This window comes from Lepus europaeus, chromosome 3 (genome assembly GCF_033115175.1).
Source record: "Lepus europaeus isolate LE1 chromosome 3, mLepTim1.pri, whole genome shotgun sequence".
Classification (NCBI taxonomy): domain Eukaryota; kingdom Metazoa; phylum Chordata; class Mammalia; order Lagomorpha; family Leporidae; genus Lepus; species Lepus europaeus.
In genome coordinates, this window is record NC_084829.1 from 36,980,214 (window position 1) to 36,992,901 (window position 12,688).

The 12,688-nt window shown below is 47.1% G+C and overlaps 1 protein-coding gene across 1 annotated transcript in view; it reads left to right on the forward strand.

Moving 5' to 3' along the window:
- KCTD20 (potassium channel tetramerization domain containing 20) overlaps positions 1-12,688 on the forward strand; it is a 36,422-nt gene that overhangs the window by 10,028 nt on the left and 13,706 nt on the right. The window contains exons 2-3 of the mRNA XM_062186023.1: positions 9,639-9,844; positions 12,312-12,585. Coding sequence (XP_062042007.1) covers positions 9,685-9,844; positions 12,312-12,585 — 434 coding nt within the window. The 5' untranslated portion in view covers positions 9,639-9,684. The remainder of the gene's footprint in view (positions 1-9,638; positions 9,845-12,311; positions 12,586-12,688) is intronic.

Sequence of the window (12,688 nt, forward strand, 5' to 3'; positions counted from 1 at the left end):
CCTGGCTCCTGGCTTTGGATCAGCGTGATGCGCCGGCTGCAGCGGCTATCGGAGGGTGAACCAACGGCAAAAAGGAAGACCTTTCTCTCTCTCTCTCACTATCCGCTCTGCCTGTCAAAAAAAAAAAAAAAAAAAAACCAAGGTGCAAAAGACTCGATATAGTATTCTAGGTTTTGTGTAAAAAGGAATAAAGGATGCACCTGTATATGTATTTACTTATTTCTGCAAAGAGAAACATGAAGGATAATTGAAAACTAACAAAGCCAGTGCTGTGCTGGAAGTAAACCTCAGTGATGATATTAAGAGGTGGGGGCCTGGGGTGAAGCTCTGCCCTTGTGGGTGGGATTAGTGCCTCATTAAAGGAGACTGAAGGAGCCAACCAGTCCTCTGCCGCTCCCCCTGCGTTGTGTATGTCAGGACAGCACCGCCTAAGAACAGGCCCTCACCAGACTCCTGTCTGCTCATGCTTTCATCCTGGGCTCTCAGCCTCCAGGGCATGAAAAGATAAATTTTCTATTCTGTATAAACTTCCCGGTCTCTGGTGTTTTGTTACAGCAGCACAAATGGACTAAGACAACTGGTTATCTGTGGGGAATAAGTGGGAGACTTGAGGGAAAAGGGGAGGGAGCCTTCTGGCCTTTCCTTTTTATGTGACTTTAACTTCTGAACCACGTAGATGTTTACATATTCAAAAAATAATGAAAAAACATGCTGTGATTAAATACAGAGAGATGGCCGGCGCCGCGGCTCAATAGGCTAATCCTCCACCTTGCAGCGCCGGCACACCGGGTTCTAGTCCCGGTCGGGGCACCGGATTCTGTCCCGGTTGCCCCTCTTCCAGGCCAGCTGTCTGCTGTGGCCAGGGAGTGCAGTGGAGGATGGCCCAAGTGTTTGGGCTCTGCACCCCACGGGAGACCAGGAGAAGCACTTGGCTCCTGCCATCGGATCAGCGCGGTGCGCCGGCCTCAGCGTGCTACTGCGGCGGCAATTGGAGGGTGAACCAACAGCAAAGGAAGACCTTTCTCTCTGTCTCTCTCACTGTCCACTCTGTCTGTCAAAAAAAAAAAAAAAAAATACAGAGAGAAGCAAATGAACCTAACATGTACAGAGAAAAAACAACTTTTGAACATAGCACAAGGACTGTACATCCTTAGTGAGAAGTACTTCATAAGGGTAAAAAGAGCTACATCCCCAAAACACTGAAACTCGGTAGGTTTATTGTTAATATTGGCATTATTATAACTGAAACTAGTCTATGAAGCAAGATTTTCAATCTCAGAGAAAAGATGCAATAATATACAGTTAGAAAAAAACTGCTGTGTTCAATTTGAATTGAAAAATATCAGTGTGAACTGAGGATTGTTTGAAAAAGAAATCTTCAGCCTTTGTCACCTGGCGTGGCCCAGACACAATGGCAGCTGCACAGCAGTGAGGGCATTTAGTGGTCAGATGGTCCAAAAGAGACTATAAGAGAAAATATGAGACTATTTAGATAGAATTATGGATTATATATTAATGGTATTATGAAATGTGAATTTTCTTAGATATGAAAATAGTGGTGTTTTGTACAAGTTTTTTAAATTCTTAGGCTGTGCATGCTGAAGTTTGAAGGAGGTGTGTTGTGATGTCTGATTTTCAAGTGATGGGAGCTACGTGTGTACATACATGCAATGGGGAGCCACATGTGTACATACATGTTCGCGTTTATACAGAGAGCAGCAGTGAGTGTCAGGACTGAGCGCTGGTGAATCTGAGGGGAGGGTGTGATTTCCTCAGGGATTTGAAAAGTTCCAAAAGAAAAACTTGGGGGAGAACATCTTACCTGTACTTTTCGAATCCAACCCAGATTTTGTCTCTTTTATGAAGATTTCCTTTCTCCAACAACACTAGCTAGAGGTGGTTTTCTAATAGGAATTCTAAGAAAGTTTATGTTTATCTTAAAGGCTTCCAAACCTGAATGTATGTGAGAATAGCCTTTGACGTCATTCTGTGTGTGTGTGATGACAAATGTCCAGTCCTCACAGTAAGCCTACAGAGTCGGACTTGCAAGGGACGGCATCAGAATCTGGAACTACTGGTCTGGACCACTGACTCCGGTTTCATCCCCGAGGTTTACTCATCCTTTTTATATTCCCCCACCTAACCAGCTTGGGAACTGAGCACCAGCCCTTGAAAGTGTTGCTCAGTCCTCTGTGTCTTTCAGCGCCGGCACCTGCCGTCCACACAGCAGACATTCAGTAAACCCAGTGTTGACCACACAGGGGGTGCTTCAAAAAGCTCATGGAAAGTGGAATTAAAAGACAAGTTTATACTGGTGCAGAAAATTTCTGAAACTGATGTGTAATCTTTTCGTGATACACATTTTCCATGAATTTTGGGGACCCCTCAAGAAACTTATCTCCAGTTTTGAGAGATGAGAAGCTGATAAAAGTGCTTAGTACAGAGCATCCGGATAGCCTGCTAGCTAGAGTAGTGACTGGGGCAAGGGGCTAACTTTTCTGAGGCTTTGCTCGCCTCTCCCTGCCCCAGTAAGTTGAGAATAATTAAAGTATCTCTCCTGAGGTGGTTTCAGGATAGAATAAGGCTGGGTTTGTAACAGCTCTCTGCAGATTCAGATGGCTGTCTGTGGGGTAGGAGTAATGGGAATCAACAGGTACTGAGTGTCTTCTGTGTGCCAGGCATTGTTCTAAGCACTGGAAGTGAATTGCCTTGCTTAATCCTTCTGTGATTCTTGAGTGGTTAATGGTTGGTCAACCTCTCGGAAGTGAGGCTTTGGAGGGGCCAGTGCTGTGGCTTAGCGGGTAAAGTTGCCGCCTGCCGGGCCAGCATCCTGTATGGGCACCAGTTTGAGTCCAGAACAGCACAGCTCAGGCCACTGCAGCCATCTGGGGAGTTGAACCAGCAGATGGAAGATTCTCTGTCACTCTCACTCTCTACTTCTGTAATTTTGCCTTTCAAATAAATAACTCTTAAAAAAAAAAAAAAATGAGGCAGTGGAGACAGAGACAGACAGGATGGAAGGTGGAGCCATCATGAAAAGTATAGCTTTGGAGCAAAGCAGCCAGAAAGCTTTTAAGAAGCATCCCCATTGCACCAGTCTGCCAGTTCTTTGAGGGGAACAGCAGGGAGGTGCGAGGGGAGTCTCAGTGGAAATAACTTCTTAACAAGACTCAATTTCTTCACTGATTTAAACAACTAAGTTATTTTGGGCGTGGGACCATATTGTAGGAAGTGCGGATATTTAGAAATGTTAAGGATAGAGCTTTCTTTCATATATATATATATATATTTTTTTTTTTTTTTTTTTTGACAGGCAGAGTGGACAGTGAGAGAGAGATAGAGAAAAAAGTCTTCCTTTTGCCGTTGGTTCACCCTCCAATGGCTGCCGCGACTGGCGCGCTGTGGCCGGCGCACCGCGCTGATCCGATGGCAGAAGCCAGGTGCTTCTCCTGGTCTCCCATGGGGTGCAGGGCCCAAGCACTTGGGCCATCCTCCACTGCACTCCCTGGCCACAGCAGAGAGCTGACCTGAAAGAGGGGCAACCGGGACAGGATCAGTGCCCCGACCGGGACTAGAACCCGGTGTGCTGGTGCCGCAAGGCGGAGGATTACCCTATTGAGCCGCGGCTCCGGCAAAGGATAGAGCTTTCTAAGGGCTTGATACTGGAGTGCTCTTAACATTTTTAGAAGTAATTTGGGGTCAGTGTTAGGTACTGCAGGTTAAGCTGTCATTTGGGACACTTGTATCCCAAATCCAGCTCCCTTTTTTTTTTTTTTTTTTTTAAGATTTATTTATTTATTTGAAAGAGTTACAGAGAAAGAGAGATCTTCCATCCTCTGGTTCACTCCCAAAATGGCTGCAGTGGCCAGGGCTAGACCAGGCAGAAGCCAGGAACTTTTTCCGGGTCTCCTACATGGGTGCAGGGGCTCAAGTAGTTGGGCCATCTTCCGCCGATTTCCCAGGCGCATTAGTGGGGAGCTGGATCAGAAGTGGAGTAGGGGGCCGGTGCTGTGGCACAATGGGTTAAAGCCCCAGACTGCAGCGCCGGCATCCCATATGGGCACTGGTTCGAGTCCTGGCTGTTCTTATAATCTAGCTGCCTACTGATGGCCTGGGAAAGCAGTAGAAGTATGGCTCAAGTCCTTGGGTCCCTGCACCTGTGTGGGAGACTGGGAAGAAGCTCCTGGCTCCTGATTTCGGATTGGCTCAGCTCCAGCTGTTTTGGCCATTTGTGTAGTGAACCAGCAGATGGAAGATCTCTGTCTCTCTCTGTAACTCTTTCAAATAAATAAAAATAAATTAAAAAAAAAAAAAGCAACTGGAACTTAAACCAGTGCCCATTTAGGTATTGCAGGTGGCAGCTTTACCTGCCATGCCACAGTGCCAGCCCTCCCCCCGGAATCCAGCTCTTACATAGACATGATCCTAAGTATAAAAAAGAATACTGCCTTTTCAAAAGGTCATGCCCTCATCCTATTAGTCCGACTGCATTGTGCCTTTGAGTAGCACCTTGTTAAGTTTGATTGCTTCCACCCTCATTCCAACTAGTTTTTAGAAATCTGAGTAAAATGGCAGGATATTGAACTTAGTAGATTGTGATCCTGTAAGTATCTTGTTTTCTTCAGAAATAATTGAGGGAAATTACAAATAAGAAAAATGCATAGGTTTATCATCTAGAGCTTGTTTTGGATTCGTATTCAAGGTGTTTGTGCCCCTGCCAGAAACCAGTGTGACTTTAGGTGCAGGGAATGTGTGGAGATATTTCTATCAAGGATTTTATGTAGATTTTACAAGATGGAGAGATTATGACACCAAATAGCTGATTGTTCCAGATTAGAAAAATCCAAGATTTAGGCGCCAGTTTTGGGGCACAACAGGTTAAGCTGCCGGCTGCAGTGCTGGCATCCCATGTGGGTACCAGTTCAAGTCCCAGCTGCTCCTCTTCTGATAAGGCTCCCTGCTTATGTGCCTGGAAAAGCAGTAAGATGACCAAATGCTTGGGCCACTGCTACCCACGTGGGAGACCCAGAAGCCCCTAGTTTCAGCCTGGGCCAGCCCTGGCTGTTGTCATTTGGAGAGTGAACTAGCAGATGGAAAATACCTCTCTCTCTCTGCCTCTCTCTCTAATTCTGCCTTTCAAATAAATAAATAAATCTTTAAAAAGAAAACATAAATACATACTTGTGCAGCTCTTTAGAGTATACACAGTGCTTTTACATAATGTGCGGAAGAAGTTTAACTGGCTTGTAGGTGTTCTTTGCTCTACAGCTATACTATCTAAGTTCTATTTTATAGATAAAGATTCATTTTTAATTTTTTTCTTAGATTTATTTTTACTTATTTGAAAGAGTTACAGAGAGAGAAAGGGAGAGACATAGAGGTTTTTCATCCACCAGTTTGGCCAGGGCAGGGCCAGACCAAAGCCAGGAGCCAGGAGTTTCCTCTGGGTCTCCCACGTGGGTGCATGGGCCCAAACACTTGGGCCATCTTCTGCTGCTTTCCCAGACCGTTAACAGGGAGCTGGATCAGAAGTGGAGCAGCTCGGACTTGAACCGGCACCCATATGAGCATCACAGGCTGCTGTTTGCCCTTCTGTGCCACAACGCTGGCCTCCTATTTATCTATAATTATTTGAAAGGCAGAATGACACATCATCCATCTGCTGGTTGACTGCCTAAAAGCTCACGGCAGCTGGGGCTGGGCCAGGAGGAAACCAGGAGCCAGGAATCCCACCCAGGGCTCCCACATGGGCAGCAGGAACCCCAAGCACTTGGACCATAATCACTGCCTCCCAGGCATGTTAGCAGGAAGCTTGACGTTAGCAGGAAGCTTGATCAAAAGCATGGAGTAGCTGGGACTTGAATCAGGCTCTGATAGTGGGTGCGGGCATCCCAGACAGCAGCTTAACCTGTTGCACACGACGCCTGACCCTATGACTATATTTTAAAATTTCTGGTGTTTCCTGAAGCAGCCTCTTAAGTTACTGTTGAGGTGTGCCAAGGATGTGGTGGATCTTTGGTTCTTGTAATTATATGTTGCTGTGACTCTCAGAGTGATGGTGACCCAAATTGTAGCAATATCGTATTAAAATAGTGCATTGCTGCTGCTGCTTTTCTCCCATCGGATCTGCTCTGAGGACCAAGATTCATTTAGAGGTGGTTACAGACCTGGTGGGCCAGGAAAACATTAAAGTTGAATGAAACATCCATCCTGGAAGAGGAGTAGCCCCTTGCTGTCTTGTTGAAACTGGCTGCTCTGTGTAGGTTGAAGAATTTGGTGTCAGTTGGTTTATTTCTTAGGCTTCGTAGGTCAGGAGATCTTTGTTCTATTGGGGGTTGTAGAGGAATTATAGTTGAGCAGAGATTAGGCAGAATGCTAGTCTGTGTCATTGAACGTTAATCCTGAGAGAGTTTCTTAAAACGAGGAAACACCTGGCAAACTGGATCCTATCAGAGTTTGACAGTACAGTTGGAAGAGTGGCTAGGATTGGAGACCATAATCAAAGCACCCTTTTTTGCCCTACCTGTAAAGTTTGCATTTTCTTAGAAGAGCATATGTTCCTCTAATAAAAATTAATCAAATGCAGATGTCTGTTAAGTGCTCAGAAAATCACCTTTTCACTTCTCAGAGATCTCTCCCCTGCTAAGTTCCAAGTACATCTTTTTATCGATCCACTGTATACAAATTAAACACAGCTCCGAGCCCTGGTACTGCACACAAGGAAGGAGATGTTTTCACTGTACTCCACTGTAGCAAAGCTGGTTTCCCTACGTTGGAAGGGTTGAGTAAATAATTTACAGTCTCCTCTGTGCGAGTTCGCGAGAGACAGGCCTGCTCAGGCTCCCTCGGTTGGCCCTGGCCATCTTGGAGAACAGCGGAGAGCAGTGTGACTTCCTTCCCGAGCAGCTGTGGACAGCAGCAGCAGAGGCAGGGTGGAACCAACTGGAAAGAAGCAGACCCCTTTCATGTTGATGGTGTTCTTTCCTGTTCCACGGCCGTCTTTATCCTGTCTGGATTTTTTTTCTTCTTTTTTTCTTTCTTTATTTTTATTTTTTGACAGGCAGAGTGGACAGTGAGAGAGACAGAGAAAAGTCTTCCTTTTTTCCGTTGGTTCACCCCGCAATGGCCACTGTGGCCAGCGCACTGCAGCTGGCGCATCGCGCTGATCCGAAGGCAGGAGCCAGGTGCTTCTCCTGGTCTCCCATGGGGTGCAGGGCCCAAGCACTTGGGCCATCCTCCACTGCCTTCCCGGGCCACAGCAGAGAGCTGGCCTGGAAGAGGAGCAACCGGGACTAGAACCCGGTGTGCCGGCGCCGCAGGCGGAGGATTAGCTTAGTGAGCCACAGCACCGGCCCCTGTCTGGATTTCTACACTCTGAGTCTCACTTGAAGGGACTGGTGGTTCTGTTTCACTTTACCAAGTGCTAAGGAAGCGGCTGCATTTTTTGTAATATAAATGTGTTCCCTTGAAGAAGGGTGATCCTGAAGAAGCTATAGCCACATGTCGGGTTTTCTATCCATAACATTCACTTTATTTCTTCAGTTTGCTTTATGCTGTAAGAGCCATTGTCGGAAAATACTCTATCAACTGTAAACATCTCTTTAAAATGATTTATTTTTGGGTACATGCACTGATGCATCTGTTCAAAGTAGTCATTTTTATATTTCATCCAAGTTAAAACATGGGTGAAGCTGAGCAGTCAACTTTATGTTCAAAACCTTTTTTTTAAGGGCTTATTTATTTGAAAGGCATATTGACAGAGCGGGGGCGGGGAGAGCAAGAGCACGAGCTTCTGTCCTCTCCCCTAATACCTGCAATTAGGCCAGGAGACCAGAACGCCATCTGGGTCTCTCACGTGGGTAGGGGACACAAGTAGTTGAGCCATCATCTGCCGTCTGCCAAGGTACACGTGAGCGGAGGAGCTGGGACTCGGACCAGCACTCTGATAAGGAACGTGGATGTCCTGAGTGGTGGCTTACCCTGTTGTGCCGCCACGCCCAGCCCTGTGCTCAGAATATTTTCCTCTGGGGTATGAAGGGACTCAGACTTTGGTTCATATTACAGATGTTTATTGACACCTGCCACATGCTTGATAGGTCAGGACATTGAGAGCACGAAAACCTGTTCCTGTCCTGGGAGCTTCTTCCCTCCTACACAGTATTGTGAAGTGTGCAGGCCATACGGTACAAATCACTGGTGATTTAAAATAGTCTTCCACCAGAATGCCAGGTGGAAAGTAGTGCAAGGGTGAGCTCGGGCATGTTTTGAATAGTTGCAAGGGTTGCAGGATGTGATAACCAGCAGGAAGCTGTGTGTGGCAGTGACTCAGTGAGTGTTGCTCATGGGAACTGTGTGCTGCTTGGGAAGAGGTGTCATGGCCTTCCAACCAGTGTGATTGTGAAGTAAGTAAGGTTTGGGGTTGAGCACAGGGTATGGAAAATGAGAGCGAGAAAAGGGAAGATAAAAAGGAGAACCTCGGGGGCAGACGTGGCATGGTGGTTAGATGGAAGATCTCTCCCTCTCTCCGCCTTCAAATCAAGCAGTCAGCCAGACTTTCTTAAAGAACTTGAACACTGCCAGCACTAGGTTGTGTTTTGTTTAGCTCAGGTTGGCGTTACTGTTTTCTTTTTTTTTTTTTTAAAGATTTATTTATTTATGTGAAAGAGTTACACAGAGAGAGGAGAGGCAGAGAGAGAGAGGTCTTTCATCTGCTGGTTTACTCCCCAGATGGCCGCAACGGCTGGAGCTGTGCTGATCCGAAGCCAGGAGCCAGGAGCTTCCTCTGGGTCTCCCACTTCCACTGCTTTCCCAGGCCATAGCAGAGATCTGGATCGGAAGTGGAGCAGCAGGGACTCAAAACGGAGCCTGTATGGGATGCCAGCCCAGGCTTAACCTACTACGCCACAGCACTGGCCACAGTCAGTTTTGTTTACTTGAACAATTGGACTCTCCCAACCCGTGTGTGTCTCTGTGGTGTAAACAAAACCAAATGATCACACCGCCATTTAAAACGTAGAGTTGGGACCTGCGCTGTGGCATAGTGGGTAAGGCGACTGCCTATAGTGTCAGCATCCCATATGGGCACCTGTTCAAGTCCCGCTGCTCCACTTCTGATCCAGCTCTCTGCTATGGCCTGGGAAAGCAGTAGAAGATGGCTGCACCCATGTGCGAGACCTAGAAGAAGCTCCTGGCTGCTACCTTCAGATCAGCATGTCTCCAGCCATTGTGACCAACTGGGGAGTGAACCAGCAGATGGAAGATCTCTCTCTCTCTGTCTCTCTCTCTCTGCCTCTCCTTCTCTGTGTAACTCTTGATTTTCATATAAATAAATAAGTAAAATAAAGTAAAATGTAGAGTTGATTGTGTATGTGGCCAAAAGTGGTGGATTCTACATTTATTTATGTACAAAACTTAAAATTATTCCCTGGTACCCAGTCTATTAACATTCTTAGTGATTTGACAAAGACTATTTAAATCAGCCAGGTTCCTCTTAATAGAACAACAAAAAAGTGTGCAAGATAGCCCATTGCTCCTGAGAACAGCAGTGAGAGCTGTCAGTTGTCCAGCTGCCTTCGTCCAGAGAAGTCCTCGGAAACCCGTTTGGCGAGCTGGAGATCATGCATCTTCCTGTCTTCCAGGGTTTCTGTCTGTCCGAGCACACAGTTCCGGATTCAGAGTCCAAGGATGAACGTTCACCGCAGCGGGGACAGCGACAGGTTATTGCGGCAGGAGGCTAGCTGCCTAGCGGATGACACCTCAGCGGCTGCCCAAGAGAAAGAAACAAATAGCCTGGCCTCACCCACTCTTCACAGTCTTCCTTATCCCTTAGGTCCCAGAAATGAAGGTACGGTGTTCAGCTCTGCCTTAGTCTGGGGGTTTTCTGATATGTGAGCATGTCCTCCACCCAGAAGGCAAGAATAGAACGTTCATCTTGGTCTCGTAACCCATGAATTGGTTTAGTTTATATGTCACAAAAGCTGTCTATCACAGAAAATCTAACTTAGTGCTAACGGTGTAAGACAAACAGCCACACATTTGGAGCCAGAATTCTGACAGATTCAGATTCCAGCTTTGCTACACATCAGCTATAACCATGGATGAGATATTTAAAAATCTTAACTCTAGAAAATAAGGACATTAATAAATTTCCTATCTCACAAGGCTGGTGGCTTGATGTGAAAACTCCTGATTTCTAAGTACTTTTTCACTTTTAATAAGATAATTAAGCTGTACTGAAACAGCGCTGTCATGTACATTTGCTTACACATTGCTCCCCGGCTACTATGGCAAAGACTGACCTGCAGAACCTGCAGGATTTTCTTTCTGGCCTTTACAGAGTGTGTTGATCCCTGCTCTAGGTAGTCCTCACGACTGGGATCCTCATTTCACAGGTGAGGAAACCAAGCCTTAGAAAGCTTAGGTAACTTGCTTGGTTCCCACTGTGAGTAGGCAAGACTGGCATTTGAATCTGGCCAGGCTGTGCTACATAACTGGCAGGGAGCAGTGAGTTTGTTTTCCTGCTCGCCCACTGAAGCAGGGTTCAGGAACCCACGAGTACAGTTGCTTTTTTGCTGGGAGGAGAGCAGGCGTTCCGAGGAACTGGCTGAGTAATGCAGGCACCTGTTTGGTGTCTCAGCGAGGAAGGCGTGCGGACCTGTGAAGGGTGACCAGATGTTGCCTGTGGGTTGTGTGGAAGCTTAGCTCCTGCTCCTGCTGTGCAAACACAGGGCCTTGTGGAAAACTTGTCAGAAGCCGTAGAATGTGAAGCTGGAGGCTTTCAGTCTCGATTTTGGTTTGCTTTTATCTACAAACAAACAGGAAAAAATGAGTGTCCTCCAGCTGACAGTTTATTTCCGGACATCAGAGTAACTGCCAGGAGGTGCCTTGGACAGTAATCAGGTTCATGAATGACTGTGCGCAGATTTAAAACGCTAAGGGGCGGCGAGCCGTGCAGGTGTATCTGTAACATTTTATTTCTTTTTAAAAAAGAGCCGGTGCCACAGCTCACTAGGCTAATCCTCCACCTGCGGTGCCAGCACCCCGGGTTCTAGTCCCGGTTGGGGCGCCAGATTCTATCCCGGTTGCCCCTCTTCCAGGCCAGCTCTCTGCTGTGGCCAGGGAGTGCAGTGGAGGATGGCCCAAGTCCTTGGGCCCTGCACCCCATGGGAGACCAGGAGGAAGCACCTGGCTCCTGGCTTGGATCAGTGCAGCACGCCGGCCGTGGCAGCCATTTGGTAGGGGTGAACCAATGGCAAAGGAAGACCTTTCTCTGTTAACTCTACCTGTCAAAAAAAAAAGTTTGCCCCAAATCCAGGAAAATGTTAACTAAAGTGTAAATCTACGTGAGATGGGACACATGTCTTGTACTCTGTGCTTCTATATGAAATTTTCATTAAAGTTTTTTTTATATTATAATAAGATGCATTAGGAGCCTGCCTCCCTAAAAACATCCTCTGGCCGCTGGCTGTCCTCCTGTGAACGCTCCTGGCTGTCTTCTGTGCACACCCAGATTGGAGACACTGACTTGGAAGCCCAAGTGTGGCATGCAGTGTTGTACATTTTTAAGTGCTCTTGCGCACTGTATTTCAGCCAATAATAAGAAGAACTCTGGGAGGGACGTGGAGAGAACCCTCGTTTTGTAGGTGTTAGACCAGGGTTAGGAAAGCTAAATCAGTTGCTTAAAGAAAACAACCTTTTGATGACAACTCGGACACGAATTGAAGTCCCTCCCACGCGTTAAGTCCCAATGCGCTGGCACTTCTCTGCCCAGAGTAAGACCCGCATGGTCATCGTGACAAGGCACTGTCTGTGGATTTCTAGGGAGAGTGATTCTCGTGATCTGGTCTGGGAAACAACATTTAAAACAGTCTTGAAGGCTGTGAAAATGCAGAGTTGGGGCACCCAGCAGAAGCAGGTTCCTTCAGCAAACACGAGTAGTGCGTGCAGTGATGTGAGGGCTTGGCCTGGGCGCACTGGCGCTGCGGGAGTCAGGAGCAGGGCCAGGCACTGCTGCGTCTTCTGCGCAGTGTTCTCCGTTGGTGAAACGTGGACATCGTTTACTTGCAAGTGTTTCAGTCATTTTAAATGTGGCCATCCCTGCCTCCGTCCCCCCGGCCCTGCACCCCGGCCCACAGCTGTGCGTGGCTGTGCACGGAGACAGACCTCCGGGAGACCCAGAGTGCTTCCAGTGTGTTTGTCATTTGCTCCAGGCAACACCTGAAAGTTTGGTTTTTTGTTTGCGTAGTTGTTGTGTTAAAGCAGGCAGGGCTTTGGCTCTTGAGTTACTTTGGTTTGTTTGTGTGATCTTTTAGAGCTTTCACTTGACCACGCCTCTCAGCCAGCACATGTGCAGCTCTCTCACATAATGCCGCTTCCCGAAGACGCCAAAGGCTCCTGCTGCCAAGCTGGGAGCAAGCGGAACCATGAACCCTTTATTGCTCCAGAGAGATTTGGAAACAGTAGTGTGGGCTTTGGTAGTAACTCCCATTCCCAAGCGCCAGAGAAAGTGACGCTTCTTGTAGATGGCACTCGCTTTGTTGTGAATCCACAAATTTTCACTGCTCATCCGGACACCATGCTGGGAAGGTAACTGATTATAATTTCCGTCCAGATTCACTCTGCTCTCTCTAAATAGAAATACCTGCTGTTTAGCTCGCATTGGCTGTGAAAGTGAAAAGCATTGCACTGC